We start from the raw sequence: 18,644 nt of genomic DNA, 5'->3' as shown, positions 1-18,644 counted from the left end.
GTATGTGTGTGTGCGCGTACGTGTGTGTGTATACTTCTACACTCAGCTTTCACCAAATGTCAAACTGTGAAGCTGGTGATGGAGAGAAGCGTCTGCAGCATGCTTGAACTCTCATCTCTTTCAATGCTCCCTGCTTGCTGCTGTATCAACTATGCTCACTCATCAAACATGAGAAGAATGGCGGCGGCGGCGGCGGTAGGAGGGATGGAGGACGTACAATAAAATTGTCATTTCAAATTGGTCAAATAAAAAATGTGGGACACAGCTATTTTAACCTGTAGCATTCCTTTTTTCCGTTGTTTCCCCAGTAGCTTAAAGTTACATTAAACATGATTATGTTTAAAGTGTGAGGTGTAGCTCACAGTGATGAGCCCACAGAGAATTCCCATCTGCAGACTCTTAACCCAATCCAGCACTTTAGTCTCAATATAAGATCTGCGTGGGGATGGAAGACAACTTAAAATGATAATCAACACTTGGGGTGATTGTATCCTGATGAAATGATCACATCCCATAGTGCAGGAGTTTTCTGATTCATGCATAAAATGTAACATTTAATTGCATTGAATGTCAATTATTATTTTATGTGATTTTGCATATATCATACATACGCTACATAGCATATCAATATTGCAAACATGTTCTTAATAATAACAAAATATTAATAATTATATTTGTCTTGCAGCCACTTCCTTGCACCAGCAGACATCAAATGAGCCAGCCGGTGTCCACAGTACATACCTGTGCTCACTGACATGTACTAACTCACTCTTCCTGCAGGCCATGACAGAGGAACGCACAGCAATAATAACAATCAGAAGATAAATGTGGGAGAGGAAAGGGAGGGGAAAACAGTGCATATTAAAAAAATAAGGATGATAAAAAAGTGAAATAAGAGAAAGAGGGAGGAGAACAAGAGAACAGAAATGGGTGAGGAAAGGGTTAGGGAAGGAGGAGAAGAGGAGATAAAGAAAAAATCATGAGCTGCCCAAGGCCACAGGCATCAGTGCTGTTTGTGAAAGGAGGAGGGAGAGGAAGACAGAAATCATCAGTGAACACCTGTCTGTTTCTGACTCCTAATAAATCAGTGTCTTGTTCATCTGTCTGCAGGTCTCTGCTGCTTGGAGAAGGTTCCATCCTCCAAGGGGGGCGTGAGGGTGACATGAAGCAAGAGGTAGATGGAAAGCCGCGATAACATTAAAGTTCATCCGCATGGCACAGTGAGAACAGTATCTCCCAGCGGACACATCGGCATTTCATAATTCCTCGCTGAGGAGGCATTTGCGTTCATCAAACTGGTTCTATTTTGCTTGAAAAAGTTTTAAATGCAATGCAATGCAAAATGTGTCCTTTATCCAAGTGCCTTTTCACTCCTGTAAACAGCACCTCACAGTAACAACTCTCAGAAATCCTCCATAGGACACTCTGCAGAGCATTCGAGTAGAAAAGAGAAACGTGCTCAGTACACATGTACAATGTGTGTGTGTGGACTGTAGACAAGGGTGTAGATGTCTGCAGTTGTTCTTCATCATATAGTGAAGACAACAGACAGCCGATGTAGTAACAGCTCACAATCAAAACCTTAACAGGAAGAATTAACAGGAAAAAGGGACTGTTGGTTCTTTGCCTTTTTACAGTATCAGTTAGAGGTCAAAGGCAGATGGACTTTGACCTCAAATGGTCATTATGAAGAAAACAACCACAATTTACACTCAAAGTGGAGGAGCACTTCACTGATTTTATAATAGAAATATCAGTTTACTCATTATGATTCTACTTCACAGTCTGTCTTGTTTAATGTTGTCCATCGCACTGCAGGATCAAGAAAATAGTCCTGATGATGTCCTAAGGGTTATTTCAGCTCGGGGCTAAAGACCACAAATGTTTGTCAAGAGGCTATTGTTACAAATTGGGGTTGTAGGGGGTATTTGACAGTTGCAGAGGGGCTCTAATCCAGTTGTGAAGAGGAAGGGGTCACTGGTTCTGGCAGAATTTCCCCCAAATATTTCAAGTATTTGTTTTAATAATATTCTCAGCATAGAAACACAAGATTGTGCTGGGCAATGCAAGGATACTGCAGGGCTACGTTATGGCCTTCACTTTGATTTATTTTAACTTATCAGGAGGCCATAAATGCCTGCTTATAGTTTCCATAATTTGTTGCATAATTTTCCACTTCGGTTCAGTGATAAATAGAGAATTTTAAGGTCTGTTATAAGGTCACGTCTGACCACATCCAGCTTCCCTGATGGGTGTTGTTGTGTGTACTCAGAAATATGCTCTGTTTCACCTGCAGCCTGGGGTACACCTGTACATCACAGCATCAAGGTGAAAAGTTAAACCACTTCCTGTTTCTTTTATTTGGGGGGGGGGGGGTGGCGGGGGGGGGGGGGGGGGGGGGGGGGGTGGCGGCGGATTCATGGTAGTGGTCCTTGTGGCTTCGTTATAGTACATAATGTGCCTGTTACTTGAAAGGTATTGCAGTTTGGCAAAGATGCTACTGAGATTTAACCCAAGCTAGCCAACAGGTTACTTAAGTAATATTTTTACATTTCTACTAAAAATAAAAATTAATAAATGCACTAAATCCAAAGGAGAAATGTTAAACTGCAATAACCATGCAATAGCAAATTAGATGCTGAAGCTGTTTTCTTTCTCACTGGTTTCAGAGCTTGGTAATGTTACAGAGACAAAACTGTATAGAGCCCAGACGCTGTAGGGACAGATTTTCAAATATGTGAAAATGCATGGCTTTGTGTAGGCCGAGTATGCACACACATCAGTAACTTTCAGTGAGTAAGTCTGAAAATGTTGAGGAAATGTGATCTCCAAATGAAACGGTGGGTAATCTGAGTTATGAGTGAGTTTAGCTTTTTTTTTATTACACACTCGCTGATCATGTCTGTGCAACAGTACAACAATATGCGGTAAAATAAAAACAAAATTCCAGTGCAAAGACAGTATTCCATTTAGAGAAGAAGTTCGCTCGTGTTACGCCAGATGTGAAGGAGTGTCTTTTATTCCTCCAATGTTCCTCCTGTTCTCCTCTCAAACCACCCATTTTCCATGCTGGAGTTCTAACTCATGTTTCCATAGGATGTGTCGCTTGCTTCAGGGGAGGCAAGTGCAATTGGTTTTGGACACAGAAGGAATATGGGAAGGAGCAGAGAGAAACAGAAGAGACAGTTAGTTCTGCAAGACTGAATACTCTAAGAGATATGAAGAGGGGAAAAAACTGACAGACAATCTTTGTTGCAACATGCTACTGACATACAGCTGGCTGCTACTGTATTATAATCTTGTGGATGATTTAAAAATGACACTGACTCTTGTCTTTTAGCACTTTTTTTCTGAAAATAGGATCATATAACGTGCAACACTTTCCTAAAAAGAAATAACGATACATAGACCATACAAAAGTAATTTCTCTCAATCAACACTTAATCAGCCAGCCTGGTCCCTGACATAAACTACAATGTAACACGACGTTTTGTGGTTTGAGGGCAGTTATGTGCTGTAACTTGATGAACATATGGACATAGTGACTGTGTGCAGCCTCCCAAACTCTTGTTCTGGAATTTGCTGCTTTTGCTACGTTCTATAACTTGTGATTACTTCATCTATCTGGTAAATGGCGATCTAGCCACAGATGAATTGAAGAATGTGTGCGTCAGGCCTATTTGTCCTCAGTCTTTATGCTTGCCTGACTAACCACGTCCAGCTCCATAGTTAACACACAGACACAAGATAAAATACACTGGAAAGGCTGTGCTGTTAGTTTTGTGCCTGTTTGTAGTTAACGTTATATTTTATGGACTTGGGTGGTGTCATGTTCTCATTATAACGTAATACTGTCTTACCATTTTAAAAAAATGCCTTCAAAATTACACCAAAATTAATTACGTTATTAATAAAACAATATCTAATTATATTACTTTTAATAATGTGATATTGATTTAAACTGCATCTCCCAGCATGTATGTACTTATCACAAACTTCATAACAACCAGTCATACAAGTTAAATCTTTCTAATTCAATCAGTCCTGCTATGATTACTGAAATAATGACACCAATCTTGAGAATACCATGTACTTACTTGTTGTATAGTACTCACCTGCCCTCTTCCAGCAACATTCACTACATTAGACACATGACAACAGCAGAGGTCAGAGGACAGGGACACGCACACACACACATACACACACACAGATCAGGATGAAGAGACACCCTGTGCTACTGTATGTATGGTACTGCACAAAGATCAGTGCACAGGCTGTGATCTTCAGCTGCAGAATAGAAACTATGATGCAGGGTGCATTTGAACTCTTCCACTGTTTTACGTTTACTTCCTGCTTGAAAGTAATGGTTTTTAATTTTATTGCAGTGAAGTCATTTCTCAGTTACAAACCAACACCGGTGTTGATAGGAAATGACAAACTATGTCGTCAGACATCAGGCCATATTGTCTAAGGATGTAATTAAATTTATCTGACACTGACATATTTGGCTCAGATCCCACACAGATTACCTTTAATGATCGTGTTGCGTGCAGCGTAGCGAGCTTCTAACAGCTAGTTGAGCCGCAGGTGCTGTGCAAATGCTCTGTGGGGGTGTGTGCATGGGTGGGTGAACTTTTAAAAGCCTTTAAAATCTGGAATTTATTTAAGAGAATCAGCAGTTTCAGTGACAGGTTTAACACTGTGTGTTACCTGTGAACTCTGAAAGGTGTTTCTGAAGCAGATATCTGAAAACCGAAGCTCATAAAATGTAAATCTTTGTGTGGGTGGAAAAAACAAGGCCAGATGAGATAAAACTGATCCGCCGAATAGTCTAGACATAATAAAAGTTAAAATATAACTTTGATACATCGGATCATAGATCACTCTCACCATGATTACTTCTGCAAACAGTTTGCGCTCTTGGAGGCATTCTTATCAGACAGGGTCTCTGTTGGATTAAAAGCATCATTTTTCCTGTAATTAAACATTTGAGGAGCCCTGATCTTTGGTATTTTTCCTTGAGTCTCCCTCAGTGACTGGGGGAAACACATGACTCTCCCATCACCAAAAAGAATCATTTTTTAATATATATTGAGATCAAATGTTGGTAGTACTGGAGCCAATGCAAGGAGCAAACAGCCCAGAGGGAGTGAAAGTAATCACCAAAGCAAACAGATAATTTCTTAAGCAAAATCTTCCTTCCAAATCACATCTCTGTGTGTTTACTTCAGCATCATGTGAATACGTGACAGCCAATCCCTCTCTACCACACAAAACCGACAAAGATCAATAAGCCTACACACCGCACACACATCCCAGCATGCCAACAATAGCGATACATGCAAATTGATGACTTATAAAAAAACAACACAACAAAGGCAGCAGTGGCCAGAGTGATATTAGTAACTTGTTTTCTGCACCAAATAAGCTCTGGTGTGCCACTTAAAGTTGTACGTTGCTCCCCAAAGCCAAAATAAAAAACACAGGTCCTTCCCCAGTGATTAAAAAATGATTTGACGTGTCCCTGCTTAGCAGCACAACTTCCTCTCTTATAAAGTCAGTGCCTTATAATAACTGAGGATCAGTTTTATGAATGAGTATATGTTGCATGGCATTGTGCGTGGGTGTATGTGTCCCATATTCAACTGACCTGGGCTGGATGTGCCTGGGGTGGCAGGGGCGGCCCCTCGGCCTCGACTCACCAACAGAGCTTCCTGGTTTTCGGTCAGAGCCTGCTTGGCCAGGTAACGTTCCCTCTTGATCTTCAACTCCAGGGATTCGGGGACATCGGGGACGATCCAGTCGATGGCTCGCAGCACAAAGAACACCGCATGCTGAAAGAGGGGAGACATTTAAGTTCTTAATCAGAAAATTGAAAGCTGTCTCTCCTGTCAGATCTCTAGTTTGAAGTTCACAACTGGTTGGATGTCACATGCAAAATATGGAAAGCAACATGTGGTGTTGTTTGACGGAAAAAAAAAATTATATATATATATATATATATATATATATATATATATGTCCACCTTGTCATTTAACTCTCTCAAGTTTTACAGCTCTGAAACTGAAACTTACTCTTACTTACTCTAACTTCTGCACTCTGAAATGTTAATGTGAACAACAAATTTGAGAAGAATGAGGAATTGCTGAACAAAGGAAGATGTACATGGCCGTTCAGAGGTCTTAAGCAGTGCTACATAGATAGATGGAGACAGGACAGAAAGGATGCAACTTAAATGTAATTGAAATAGAAACAGGGCCTGAGGTAGATGCTGAATGACATTTTGGGATGGTGGGGGAGATGTCAAAGACAGAAGAAGCATGGAAAGTGTGAAAGAAAGAGGAAGGAAGGCAGAAGGAAACAGAGAGACAAAGCAGTTGCCTTCATACCTCAAAAGCAATGATAAAACCAAGTCTGACAGCAAGAAGTTCCCAGTAGAACAGTGAGTAGTTTCCAGTGTTGTCTCTGTATGCTTTATATCTACAAAATAAATACAAAACACAGTAATTGCAAAACATGCTAAGCAATGGTTTGTGTGCATCAATATACAGTAGCAAAAAAACAAACTGAAAGAAGGGATTAAACATTAAACATTACCCTCTGTTGGCCAAGTCAGTGATTCTGAAGCCAGCAAGATTAGATTACATGCATTCAATCGCTGTACCTGCACTTAGGGTACTCAGTGTAGTTAAGTGGGGCGTAAGCCAGGGTGAAATTGACGTATCCATTGAGATCATTATCAAACTTGTACTGGTAGAGCAGGCGGGGTAAAAAATCTGATGTGAAGGCTATTAGGAAAGCCTGTGGAAGACAAATGAAAAAACAACAATTGATAATGTATAGCAAAGAGATCAGTGTCTGCTCTGGTGTGGATCTCATGTTCAGTTGACTCACGTTGGCGATGACAGACAGGTGTGACAGAGCTTCCAGTATATTGAACCAGACTCCGATGTTCTGGGCACGCTCAGCCACCGGTCGGCGGTACTCGCACACAAACTTGTGTGAGTCCAGACGGATTTCTACCCAGTTGTTAAGTAGGGCGAAGAGCGGAGCGAGGGGGAACGCTGCCACGAAGATGGTGATGAACCCAAACTGGAGCACTGGAGCACAGTGAGTCATTTTCAACTTGTACAATGAACCACTGAAACTTACACCAACTTTAAATATCTTCATCATACAGTATGTTACTAATATTTGAATTGTTCATTGTGTCAGTCACGGTGACACCATGTCCGTTATTAGATACAGTGGAGGACACTTGCCCATCTCCAGGTACTCTTCGAACAGGCCTTCACACTCCACCAGCTGGTAGTCTTCCTCCCAGCGATGAGGCTGATGGGATGCTTTACCCCCCAACACCTTGGACAAAGTTCTCCTCTGGCGCCAGGCCTTCACTTTACTGTCAGACCAGAGAGACAGAGAGCTTAGATACATGAAATAAACAACAATATACATGAAAACAGAGTTAATACAGAACTTTGATGCTCATGCATTCCATTTCCATTCCAGTTTCTGATCATTTGTCAGGAGCTGTGCGCCATTTCACAAGTGGGCTTTTCCACTGACCCTCATTGGTGTCTTTGTTTAAGGCCCCTATAAACTGAAGGCAATGCTGAAATGAGGGCAACACTGCATTACACAACACAAAAAGCCCACAGCAACTATCTTTGCCCTGTTGTATGGTCTGCTGTGTGTCTGAAGACATACACGCAGGCAGCGCCAGTGCTGCAGAGGAACAGCAATGAGCTGTACTGCACCAAACAAACAGAGCTGCAATCAGGATGCAGCAGTATGAAGCAAAACTTCAAAAACAAAGACAATGCCAGGAAGGCAAAAAACAGTAACTATGGATTTTATCACAATACAAATTCTGGTTTGTTCTACTGAATTTAATTCTGTTTGATGGATCTGATTTTGGTTTTTAAAGCGTCTCACTTTTTATAAATTCAAGCTGATGATAGCCTACTTCTTCTTAAAGTGGCTCATACATTCTGTGAAACAAATTGAGGCAGATTTGAAAAAAGTCAACCCTGAAGTTGTTTAGCAAAAGTAGGAAAACTTACATTATACAACAAAATATTTTCGGAAAAACAATGGATGTCTGAACAGGAAACATACGGAATAATGAACTCCTGAATGTTGTTGATGAGTTGCTTTCCCACCATGATGATGAATAGTTGCTCAGCCAGTTCAATGAGGCAGCCTCCAGGACCACACTGAAACAGTGTGAAGACACACAGAAACAAACAGATATGACACAGTGGAGCATGGGATTTGGAACGTTTTCTCCCAGATATTTCCTGGTAAATCATAGACTCACATCTTCATTTCTCATCCCAAACAAAGTGCCATAGTTGGTGGGGTAACCCACAAACCTACCCACACAAAGAGGGAGAGAGAGAGGGAGATAGTTAAAATATTGGGCACAAAAAGTTTTTCATTTCTTCAATCATTTCTACGTCTTACCTTCCTTTAAAGAAAGCCACATAGAAGGGGGATGAGTAGAAGTTGACAAACTGGAAGATGAACACTTTGAAGATGAATGCATTGTCATATTGGGTTTGTGTTCTATGCATCTCTGCAACAGAGAAAATAAGGCCACACAATGTTATAGACATTAAACCGTGGTTAATAATTTTACTGTGTGCACTTGTTTTCTTTTCCAGATAAGTTTTGCTAATTTGTCTGAACATCTGACTGCATTGCATGATCATTGATAGAAATGATGGCCAAAACTATGTAAAAGATACAAAAGACAAACGGAGTGAAATAAGCATCTTAAATTGTATCAGAGAGTTATTAACTTGAGCTAAACACTTTATGCTTGACCTGAAAAGTTTCAGTTACTCTGTCTCATCACCAGTCTAATAATCATTTGAACTGTAAACACGATATATTACAACCTCTAGTGGCCATACTGCAATAGAGCTCCTCATCTCTTGAGGACCAAGACTTGAGAAATGTGTTTGTAGCACAGAATACAACACATAAAATTTATGGTTCATTTCTGAGCCTACTTTGTTCAGAACTGTTCATTTCAGTGCTTACATACTGTATCTGACTGTTGAGTGACTCACCTTAGGTGAGGGGCTCTAGTTGTGGCAATACTGGTTGTATGTCTGTTGGTCAACCACTTTGGTTCAGAGTTAAATGTCTCAGTTAGATAGATTTTCATAGAACTCAATACAAACATTCATGTTCCTCACACAATGGACAGCAATACCTTCATCTATGTGTTATCGTTGTACTAAGTTCAACAGTTTATAGTTATTTACTGATTGATGCTGTTTATAAGTGTCTTCATGACGTTAGACTGAGGCTGAAGACAGTGTCCTGTTTCTGAAACCTAAATCTGGAAATGTTGTCAGAGGTTTCTTCATAAATTTATGAAGATGGTTGCGTCATTATTAATCTATCTAATGAATGCTGTCAAAGTTGCATTTAGCTTTTAGTTAGTAGAGATCCAGTGATATGCTAATAACAATATACAGTACTGAGGTTTGAGGTGAGCAGCGTGGAGTCTCACCCCATTTAGTGAGCTGCTCAGCTAATGCAGTGTAGACTCTGCCCATCAACAGGATAAGGCCCAGATTCACAATACTGCTGGAGATGTTGGCTATGGTCCCTGCCTGGGGATGAGAACACAGACAGACCTGTCATATATACATGTAATAATCATCACAAGAACAAAACATTAAGAATAAGACAATTTAAATCCATGTCTTTATGCAGCGCCGATATACCTCTGTACGCAGGACGGGACTCCCAGTGTGGAACATCATCACACTGATGATTCCACGACACATGACCACCGTCACCAAGAAGATCATTACCACACACAGCTGAGAGGAAACACACAGGGATATTTAGTCATTTGTGTTGCAAAACAGCAAAGAGATATTCAGAATTTTGGAACTACAAAGTTTAGGAGGTGCACTCTATTTATGCAATGTCACCCTTGTGGCTACATATTATGTGGTACACCAGCACAGTCAAATAGAGTCCAGCCATCAGTCTCCACCACTTCCGATGGTCGGCTCATTCTTTTCAACAGTAAAAAAGAAAGATACTTGACTGAATGGGTTTCAATCAGACTCACTTTTCCTGGTTTTCTCTCCAGATTTGGGTAATTGCAGGCATCATTAGATGTAGATAGATGCATCAAATTGTTTTCTTCGAGACTGTGCATAATGGCGACATGGTAGCATTTTCGATCTTCCACCACTATGAGTGTTGTCAAGAGAGGGGTGGGGGAAAGCTGATCTTCAGATCCCTGTCCAAGACAATCTTGAGACTGAGCCTACAGTATATGGCTGAGATTATCAGATCAAATCTAGCCCTTTGGGCATATGACCTGGATTTATTTTTAAGAAAGGTTTCAGTTACCATTGTAGGACTGAGTAGAAGAGTGCACAGGTATAAATGCCACCTCTCTTTCTCTTTCCATAGAGAATAACCGGAGTAATTCATCACAATAATCAAACATACCGTGTCATATTTATCAGATTAGAAAGTGGTGACATTCATCAGTCAGTGAATACTTCACTTACAATAATGCTGAATTCATGAACATATGTGAAATTAATGAAATTCTACATTCTTTAAAACACTTCTAAACTGTGTCTCACCATCATAATGATGACCATGGAGCCAGTGAACATGCGGGACAACCGGGTCTTCTCTGGAAAGTAAGGCTCTTTGACCCCAGTCACTGGGTTTTCCTCCATACTTGGGGCCATGGCAGCAAACTCTGGCCGAGGACGTTCCTGAGGAAAGCACAGGGTGACATCAGCATGAATGGACACATGCTTTGGTGGTTTGCTGAGGTGGTCCCGCTGCTGATCTAGGGATCTCAGTGGGTCTATGAACCAGTGGCTGGGGTGCAGGTTCCCCAGAGGTGAGATGTAACTTTCTTTATGTAGCTGTGACAAGGTTTTACAAGGTAGCGGTAAAGCAAGAGTAATGTAACTTCTGTGTAAAATGTAAAATAAGAAATAAAGACTTACGTTATATAGGATCCAATTTAAAGTTAATGTTAACTAGCTAGCTAATGTGCAGTTAACAATTAACTTGTTGCATAAATAAAATGATATGTGGTTTGTAACCAAACTGCAGCACTATTACACTTGTTTTTGTAGCCGTTTTGAAGGTAGTATGTTTAGATGTTTAAACACTGATATTGACTATGCATGTTTAAAGGTTTTATCTTACTATATGTAGGCCTTGGGCTAACAATCTACAATACTATCTTGAACAATAGGCTGACAAAGTGATGCACCTCACTGCTGGGAGGCAACAGAACACCTGGTATGGATAATGACATACCTACGAGACTGGTAGGAATACTCATACTGACAGTAAACAAGCAAGGAATGATTGTGAGACCTCTTCTTCATGAAAGTCCATGCAGTCCCAGTGATGGGCCAGAGTGGCCATCTTTCGCTTCCAGTACTCCAGGAAGGTGACAGCCCAGAAGGACATGAACACACTGAAGAAGACCGTACCTGGGTTGTCAAATAGGTAGCCCATCTGCAATGCAGAACAGTACAGTACATACTTTATAAACAAATATTAGCTTTTAGACTGTGTGCTATCAGTGAAATGATTTGGGAGTTCATTACCTTGGCCATGGTGCAGATGTCAGACATGTTCCAGGCCTTGCATGTGTTGCAGAGGGGACACATCAGATAACTAGCTCCACTGTTACAGATTTCCTTGCTGAAGACAGACACAATGATACAGATAAGATGCAAGTGAGAAAACATATTTTAAAGATTTCAAACCAGGTTTGCTTTTCAGATTTTGATCTATTAGGTAGCTGATCAGATTGGACAGAAACAGAAATTTGGCCTTTTAATCACAGATAGACTGTAATATATTTTTGCATCCATACAAAGGGTATATTGATTGAGTGAGAAAATAGAACAGATGAAAAGTGTTGCAAGTCAGTCTCCCTGTTTGCTCCTGGGGAGCAGAGCTACTGAGTCGTTCAATGAGCTGCTGAAACAGTGACTACACATGTAATTTGCTGCACAAATTAAGTCTGGACTCACTGAGAGGCATATGTATATAATGGGGAGATTATTCTGTACTAATTGTCCATTATCACAAGAGACAGCTACAGTTTAGTGCTGCCACAGACTGCTTTCCACCCATTCTCCACTAATCAATGGCTTTAATCTACAGTGTGAACTAATGAACCTCATAAAATTGAGATATTTGGCTGTCCCATTTTTGAAATATTGACTTGTCTTCCATTATCTCTAACCTTTTAACCTCCTGACATAATAGCAGCATCACTGAAACCAACAAAATGCTTTGGAAATGCAATGATAGATACAATACAATTGGTAAGGCACTGTGAAATCTCTTCCGTTTCATTTACTCTGAAACAGAAGAGATTTCACAGTGTTGTGTAGCTAGAGTAGAGCTCACTGTAGGGATGAATAATGCATGACAAATTGGGCACAGACATACCCCTTGCGTATTGTATCATTATGGGGTTTGTTTTCATTCAAAACACACTGTGCTTTGATGCTTCAGTACGTTTGTATCTCAAATTGTGCGTGCTCAACATTATCTGGGAGGAAGTGTTAAGTAGAGTTTTAATTTCTTGGTAATTCTTGTAACCCTTAAAGCAGTTGTGGAAACACCCTTATTTGCTCTCTTTCTGAGAGTGAGATGAGTAGATCGATACCAATTTCATGAGTGTGCATTAAGTATGGAGCTGAAAAATGATTATGCTGGCGGATGCCAAATATGGTCTGTTTTCTTAGCAGTCTCCGTGGAGACATGTTGGCACCAAACCTGGCAACCTCACCGTGGCAACAGGACTCCAGGAAGTCACTGTACTCAGTCATTGTTTGGCAAGTAATAGGTCCACCACTGTAAATGACTTATAATTTACTTCATAATTTTGAGTTTAATTGCTCATGTACAGTTTATATTTTTCTTTTTATTCTTATATTTGTTTCTGTCCTTCTGCTGCCTCAGCATTTGAATTTGGCCTCTTGCTTATCTTATCTTAACCATGTTTTTCTGTGTAGTGTGTGTACTCACGCTGGTGTGTTGGTACCCATGAACATGACTCCAGATACAAAGACGAGGCTTCCAACCACTGCTGCTGGCAGCAGCCAGGCTGTGTAGAAACCTGCAGAGACATAAAGCTCCATTAGGCTGCAGTCCTTTGCTGATGCAGTTACACTTCTGCACTGCTGTTTACAAGATACAAGATAGGTTTATTTGTCACACGCACAATCATACACAGTACAATGTGCAGTGAATTTTTTTTTGTCCCAGCTACCAAAAAAATAGGTAAAAGTAAAGTAAAATAGAGTAAAGTAAAATAGAATGAGTATAAATAAATATTATAAAATAGAAACCTTAGAAAAATAAAAGTAAAAATGTGAAAATGTGCAGTATTTACATCTATGCTTAATGTTAGAATGTCCTTGTTGAAGAGCTGGGGCTGGCATAGCAGTATGTGTCTCATACTGAGGATGATACCTTTATTGTATCAAGATTTTGCTTTCATTTTCTGTTGAGGCTTGATGTTGTGTATGCTACACTTTTCTCTTTGTTCAGACATAATGGATTTTACTTCCCTTGCCAATTGACCACTTGTGCAAAAATGCAAAATGTGCACCCAGGCAGGGTTTTGGAAAAGAAAAAACTTCCATGGCTACACATGTTATGCGGTACATTACAGGTATGAAAATGTTGTGGATTATTTATTTATTCCAGTTTTACAAGGACGTAATACTACTAATTAAACATTAATTCCTGGAATTTATGAGTTTTATACACAGGATGAATGCAAAAATATTCAAAGAAAAAAAAAATATTTAGGACCTTTTTTCCCCACATCTCATCTACTTCAGCATATATGACTACTTGCTATTATGCAACCAAATTTCCATATTTAACTCAGCCTTGAGGAACTCTGACTGCTGATGAAGACCAGGTGCAGTTGAAAGTTGAAAGCCAGCGTATATAAGCTTGACAGCTTGGGATGACAAAGTTGGTCCAGATTGAAAAATGTGCATGTATGGTGAATTGCCATCAATCTGGTCAAATCTTAAACTAGACAAATACTGCAAATCCACATTTATTCATCCTCAACTTCAACTGTACTTTGTGGTTTGTGCTAATTTATTAGAACTCGTCATGCTAAATTCAGACTGTGAACATGGTAAACATCATACTCGCTTGACACCAGCACTGTCAATAACCTGATAATCGTAGTTAATTGTTATTTCATGTCCCTTCATTCATTGACCTAAATCACTACAAATCTGTAGATTGAAGTGTGTCAAAGTAAATATGTTTGGTAGCGAATATATTTACAGTTGTTTATTTGTTTTATATTTTAGCTGAATTTAAACAAATTTAGGGATTGATGTGACTTTTTTTGTTGATCAGTGTTGTTTATTCACATCTGAATAAGAATTTGTATTTATATCTACCTAGCCAGGCAAAGTAGAATGCAATCTTCTCTCCAAAGTACTCCCTTATGTGGTCCAGAGGTTGGTACTTGTACCATTTGCCCCAGCAGGCCCAGTAGTGATAAAGAATCTGCCTCTGGTTCAGCTCGTCGGGACGAATCTCATACGTTGGTAGCTGAAAGGCACCCTGTAGAAAAAAATGTTGATTACAGAGGGAAAACAGCAGAAGCTTTACATCAGTTTGAAGAGCAGATAAATAATATCTGACCTCGTGCAGGGGGAAAGCTGCTGTGTAGACCCCTTCATTTACCAGTCTGTCCACACCAACCTCAGCCCTCTTCCTCTTGCCATATACTGTCCTGGCAAGAATCTCATACACCTGGAACAACACATAAAATCTAACACTATGAGGGAATAATTTCACGTGTGCTGTAGAAGAATTCGTGTTACTCACAATACGGTGTCTCTGTGTATTAGTGAAGTAGTTTTCATGGTCGTCAGAGCCAAGGAACCTGCAGAAGAGAGATACTAATTCAGCCAGAAACAGTTTTATACACTGTGATACAGTCTTAACTGAGCCTGTTGTTTACCACCATTTATCATGGCTCACCACACACCTGTTCATCTTTGACTTGCGAAAGGCACATGTGTAATAGTCCAGAGGCCTGTTTGGCACTGACTCCATCATCACATTAGGTATGCATAGTCTACTCAGTACCCGAGCAGATGTGTTCAGGTCCAGATTTGGCTGTGCCTGCAAGACAAATATATGCACCTTCAGGATGTTTTATAATCCCTGTATTTATGAAGACACAGTCATTAAAATTCTAATTGCTCTGGCAAGTTATCCAGTAGCTGTCAAACAAAGCAAAAATGCTCCAAAAAAGTCAGTAGACCGTATCATCTGTATGATCTGTATGATCTGAAACCTGTGAATGTCTGGACAAAATTTTACAGTAATTCATCTTGTAGAAACTGAGACATTTTACAGAATAAGTGAAAACATAAATATGCCAGTTGCACTAGATAAAAAATCAAAACTCAAATCAAAACCATGAGGACAGCCCAGAGGACGGCCATCTTGAATTTACAAATTCCAAAGCATTTAATAGTTGATAAGATGTTTCAGTCTGGCCCACAGTGCCATCCATAATAAATTTATGTTATAACTGTAAATTAGACATGTTTAATTACAGACAGCTGCATTAACCTGTAACGGAGCTCTCACACAGAGTTCTTCAGCATAATACACCAACACATCCCAAGGAGCGCTGAGCTTCAGAAAATGTATTGTTTTCTTTTCATTCGCTGTTTCCTCCTAAAGGGAAGAGAGGCCACACTGATAAATTAAGTAGATTAAGATTAACGAGTAGATTAAGAATTTATTAATAAAATGAAAAATCTTAAATCTGGTCTGCAGCACCTTTTCCATGAGCAATCCAGCACTCTCCAGATTCTGAACAAACTTCTCCCTCCACTGTGCCAGCTGAGCCTTCCTTTTTTCAGACCTGCTGTTGTCCTCTGTGGGCACAGCCTCCCCCTGCTCGCCGGTCACTTTCCCTTTCCCTCGCCGCTTCCTCTGCGAGCGAATTTCCCACACCAGTACAAAGTCTTGACAGAGAACAGCCATAAAGGAACAAAAGGTTAAACGAAGGACTGATTCAGTGAACTTGTAACACCTAATCAAATGCCGGCTGCCGAGGGTACCTACCAATTTTGGTTCTTCTATCTCTGAAGTAATTGCCCAGCTGTGGAAGTGGCTGGTTTCTTCTCGCATTACAGTGAATATGAATGGGATCATCACCATCTATGTCTTCAGCAGCAGATGTGGCTGAAAGCTAAAAGCATTTGGTTATTATTAAAAATCTTGTAGTTCCTTAAAAACAAGTGAGACCTGCAGGCAAAACCAAACAATTTTCTGCTCACTGTTCTGCCTTTAAAACCTTTTGTTCAGGACAGTTCATTTCCTTATGATAAGGTTTACTCACAAAATTCTGTGCCATTACGCAACATCATGAAAGCCTCTCTTTGCCATAATGAGTCCAGATGAGAAGATGAGACAGATAATGATTGCTGGGCTTTTTGCAGTGTGACGGAGAAGGATATCTCAGTGCAGTAAAGTTACATTTCACCACATGACATTTTAATTTCCCTTTGATACACAGTAAATCAAACCACTGTGTACTCCGGTAGATATTAGATACACCACAATATCTCAGGGAAGTCAGTGAATTGTGAAGACATAAGCAAAGCAGCAGGGTTATTTTCCACATCTCTGTGATTCCTCCGAGAAAGGAAAGGCATACTGCAGAGGAAAAAGTAAAGTAGTGCTCACACATCTCGGCGGGATGAAGCTCCCGTTCTGCAGGCTCCCATAGCTGTCTGTGGTTTGTGCCTCACCCCCATAGTCCAGATCTAGAAGGACCTCTCTGTCTCCCTTCAGCAGCTCTGAGCCCTTCCTCACCATGATGAGGAGGGGGACAAAACGCGCTGTGGCTGGACACAGATACTGAGCATTCATACAAATTATACTGCAGAAGAAATCTCTGCTCACTGCTTAGGTAACTGACTGGCGACAATTACAGACATGCTTTAAAGACTGAAAAGAGAAAACAAGGACTGATACTGTACCTTTGCTGTAGTAAAAATTAGGTTGCTGCTGAAGTCTGGTTTTACAGCATGCTGTGCTTCTCTTGTCCTCTCCCTCTTCTCTGCCTCCGCATCTGTCAGGCTCCTCTGCTCTGCTGCTAGATAGCTGTGAAGTACCGTAATGGACCGATCATGCAGGCAGAAGCTGGTGCTTTGCTGCATTTCAGCAGAGGGCATGTATATCAAGTCATACAGTACAGTGCACATCCCCACTTCATAAATATTGTAATAGGCTGTCAGGGGCAGAGAATGTGGGAATAAAGTCAGAGCTCTCTAGCTCTCTAACATGCTCATTATGCAAAACACATCGAGAGGAATCGACTCCCTCCTTCATACAAGCTGATTTGCACTTTTAATTTAGCTGGTGTTGAATATACACAGAATTAACATAAATTATTAACAGTGTTAGAGGAGAAGCTCCACCCCTCTAGGATTTATTTGCTGGTGTGCATCATCACAGGCACAAGGCTAATGTAAGATGAGATTTATTGTTTGTAGATGAGGAAATTTGAAAACCATTGACAGGTGAAGTGAATAACATAGATCATATTGTTACAATGCAATGTTCTGCAGCAAAGCTTGGGTCCTGGCAGTCAAGTGAATGTTGCGTTGATGTATACCACATACCTAAACACAGCTGCAGACCAAGTACACCCCCTCATGGCAATTGCATTCCCTGAGCTTCCCAGGGAGGGTCTAGTGAAAATGAAGGGTGTATCAAGTATATCAAGTTGTATTACAGGAAGGGTATGATCCAGCCAAAAAAAAAAATAAAATAAAATAAAATAAAAAAAAAATCTGTCTTGGAAGAGCCCTCAAAACTAAAGTGCTGGCGTAAATCTTGAATATGTGCTTTAGATGGGCTTAAGTACTGAGTTTATCATAACAAACTGATACAATGTTAAATCCTGCACTGTCCTGTGGATCAATTTCAGTTTAGAGGGGGAATGAGGTGAGTGTATGGACATGTTTAATAAACACAATATGACTTGATCAGGGAGCACTGCAAGGTTTAAAGAGTAGCTGAGTCACAAATGTGCTGTTAAAACCACACCACTATGTGCTTTTACTTAGAAAAGAGCTTGAACACTCGGAATTGCCAAGCCTCACTGATACTCACTGGTCTCAATAAACCTCAAACTGCATCTTTAATGGTCTGATTATGGCTCCTGCTGAGTTCTCCTTTTCCTCAGATCCCTTTTGTGCAGGGATCAACGTGTCTTTCTCTCCCTTCCTCTCAAAAGTTCTTTGTCAACCATCAGCCATTATTGCAGCTGCTGTAAAGAGTCAAAAAACACATTTCTGTAATCCTCTTTGATCCAGATTCATGCAGAGAAAACAGAGCTGGGGAGAAGAGCTAATGCCTTGTTGAAACCATGGTAACAAATAAAGTGCACCCAAGATAACACTATTGTGCTGCTAAAATAACAAAAATCCATCTGAACAAGACTAGTGGTAACTTGTTTCTCTAGCAACAGCAAAAAGATAATCAATAACACCAGGTTCACCAGCTGTGAACATAAACTGCTTCGTGCTGCGTTGGATGTTGA

At 40.3% G+C, this 18,644-nt stretch overlaps 1 protein-coding gene across 1 annotated transcript; it reads right to left on the bottom strand.

Annotated features, from left to right (window-relative positions):
• Window positions 1–2,813: 2,813 nt before the first annotated feature.
• Window positions 2,814–17,413, bottom strand: ano11 (anoctamin 11). The gene is made up of 23 exons (XM_046397850.1): window positions 16,781–17,413; window positions 16,157–16,283; window positions 15,869–16,056; window positions 15,656–15,763; window positions 15,063–15,199; window positions 14,900–14,957; window positions 14,714–14,824; window positions 14,467–14,632; window positions 13,061–13,151; window positions 11,623–11,719; window positions 11,387–11,530; window positions 10,630–10,767; window positions 9,745–9,843; window positions 9,528–9,630; window positions 8,468–8,579; window positions 8,322–8,376; window positions 8,120–8,217; window positions 7,264–7,400; window positions 6,896–7,101; window positions 6,666–6,802; window positions 6,391–6,481; window positions 5,651–5,834; window positions 2,814–3,109 (listed from the first exon to the last, which is right to left on the bottom strand). The coding sequence occupies exons 1-23, from the start codon at window positions 16,964–16,966 to the stop codon at window positions 3,078–3,080; spliced, it is 2,805 nt and encodes a 934-aa protein (XP_046253806.1). The 5' UTR covers window positions 16,967–17,413; the 3' UTR covers window positions 2,814–3,077.
• Window positions 17,414–18,644: the final 1,231 nt, after the last annotated feature.

Source organism: Scatophagus argus, chromosome 8 (genome assembly GCF_020382885.2).
Source record: "Scatophagus argus isolate fScaArg1 chromosome 8, fScaArg1.pri, whole genome shotgun sequence".
Taxonomy (NCBI): Eukaryota; Metazoa; Chordata; class Actinopteri; family Scatophagidae; genus Scatophagus; species Scatophagus argus.
The sequence above is the reverse complement of the archived record's forward strand: the minus strand, read 5'-3'. Positions and strand labels throughout refer to the sequence as shown.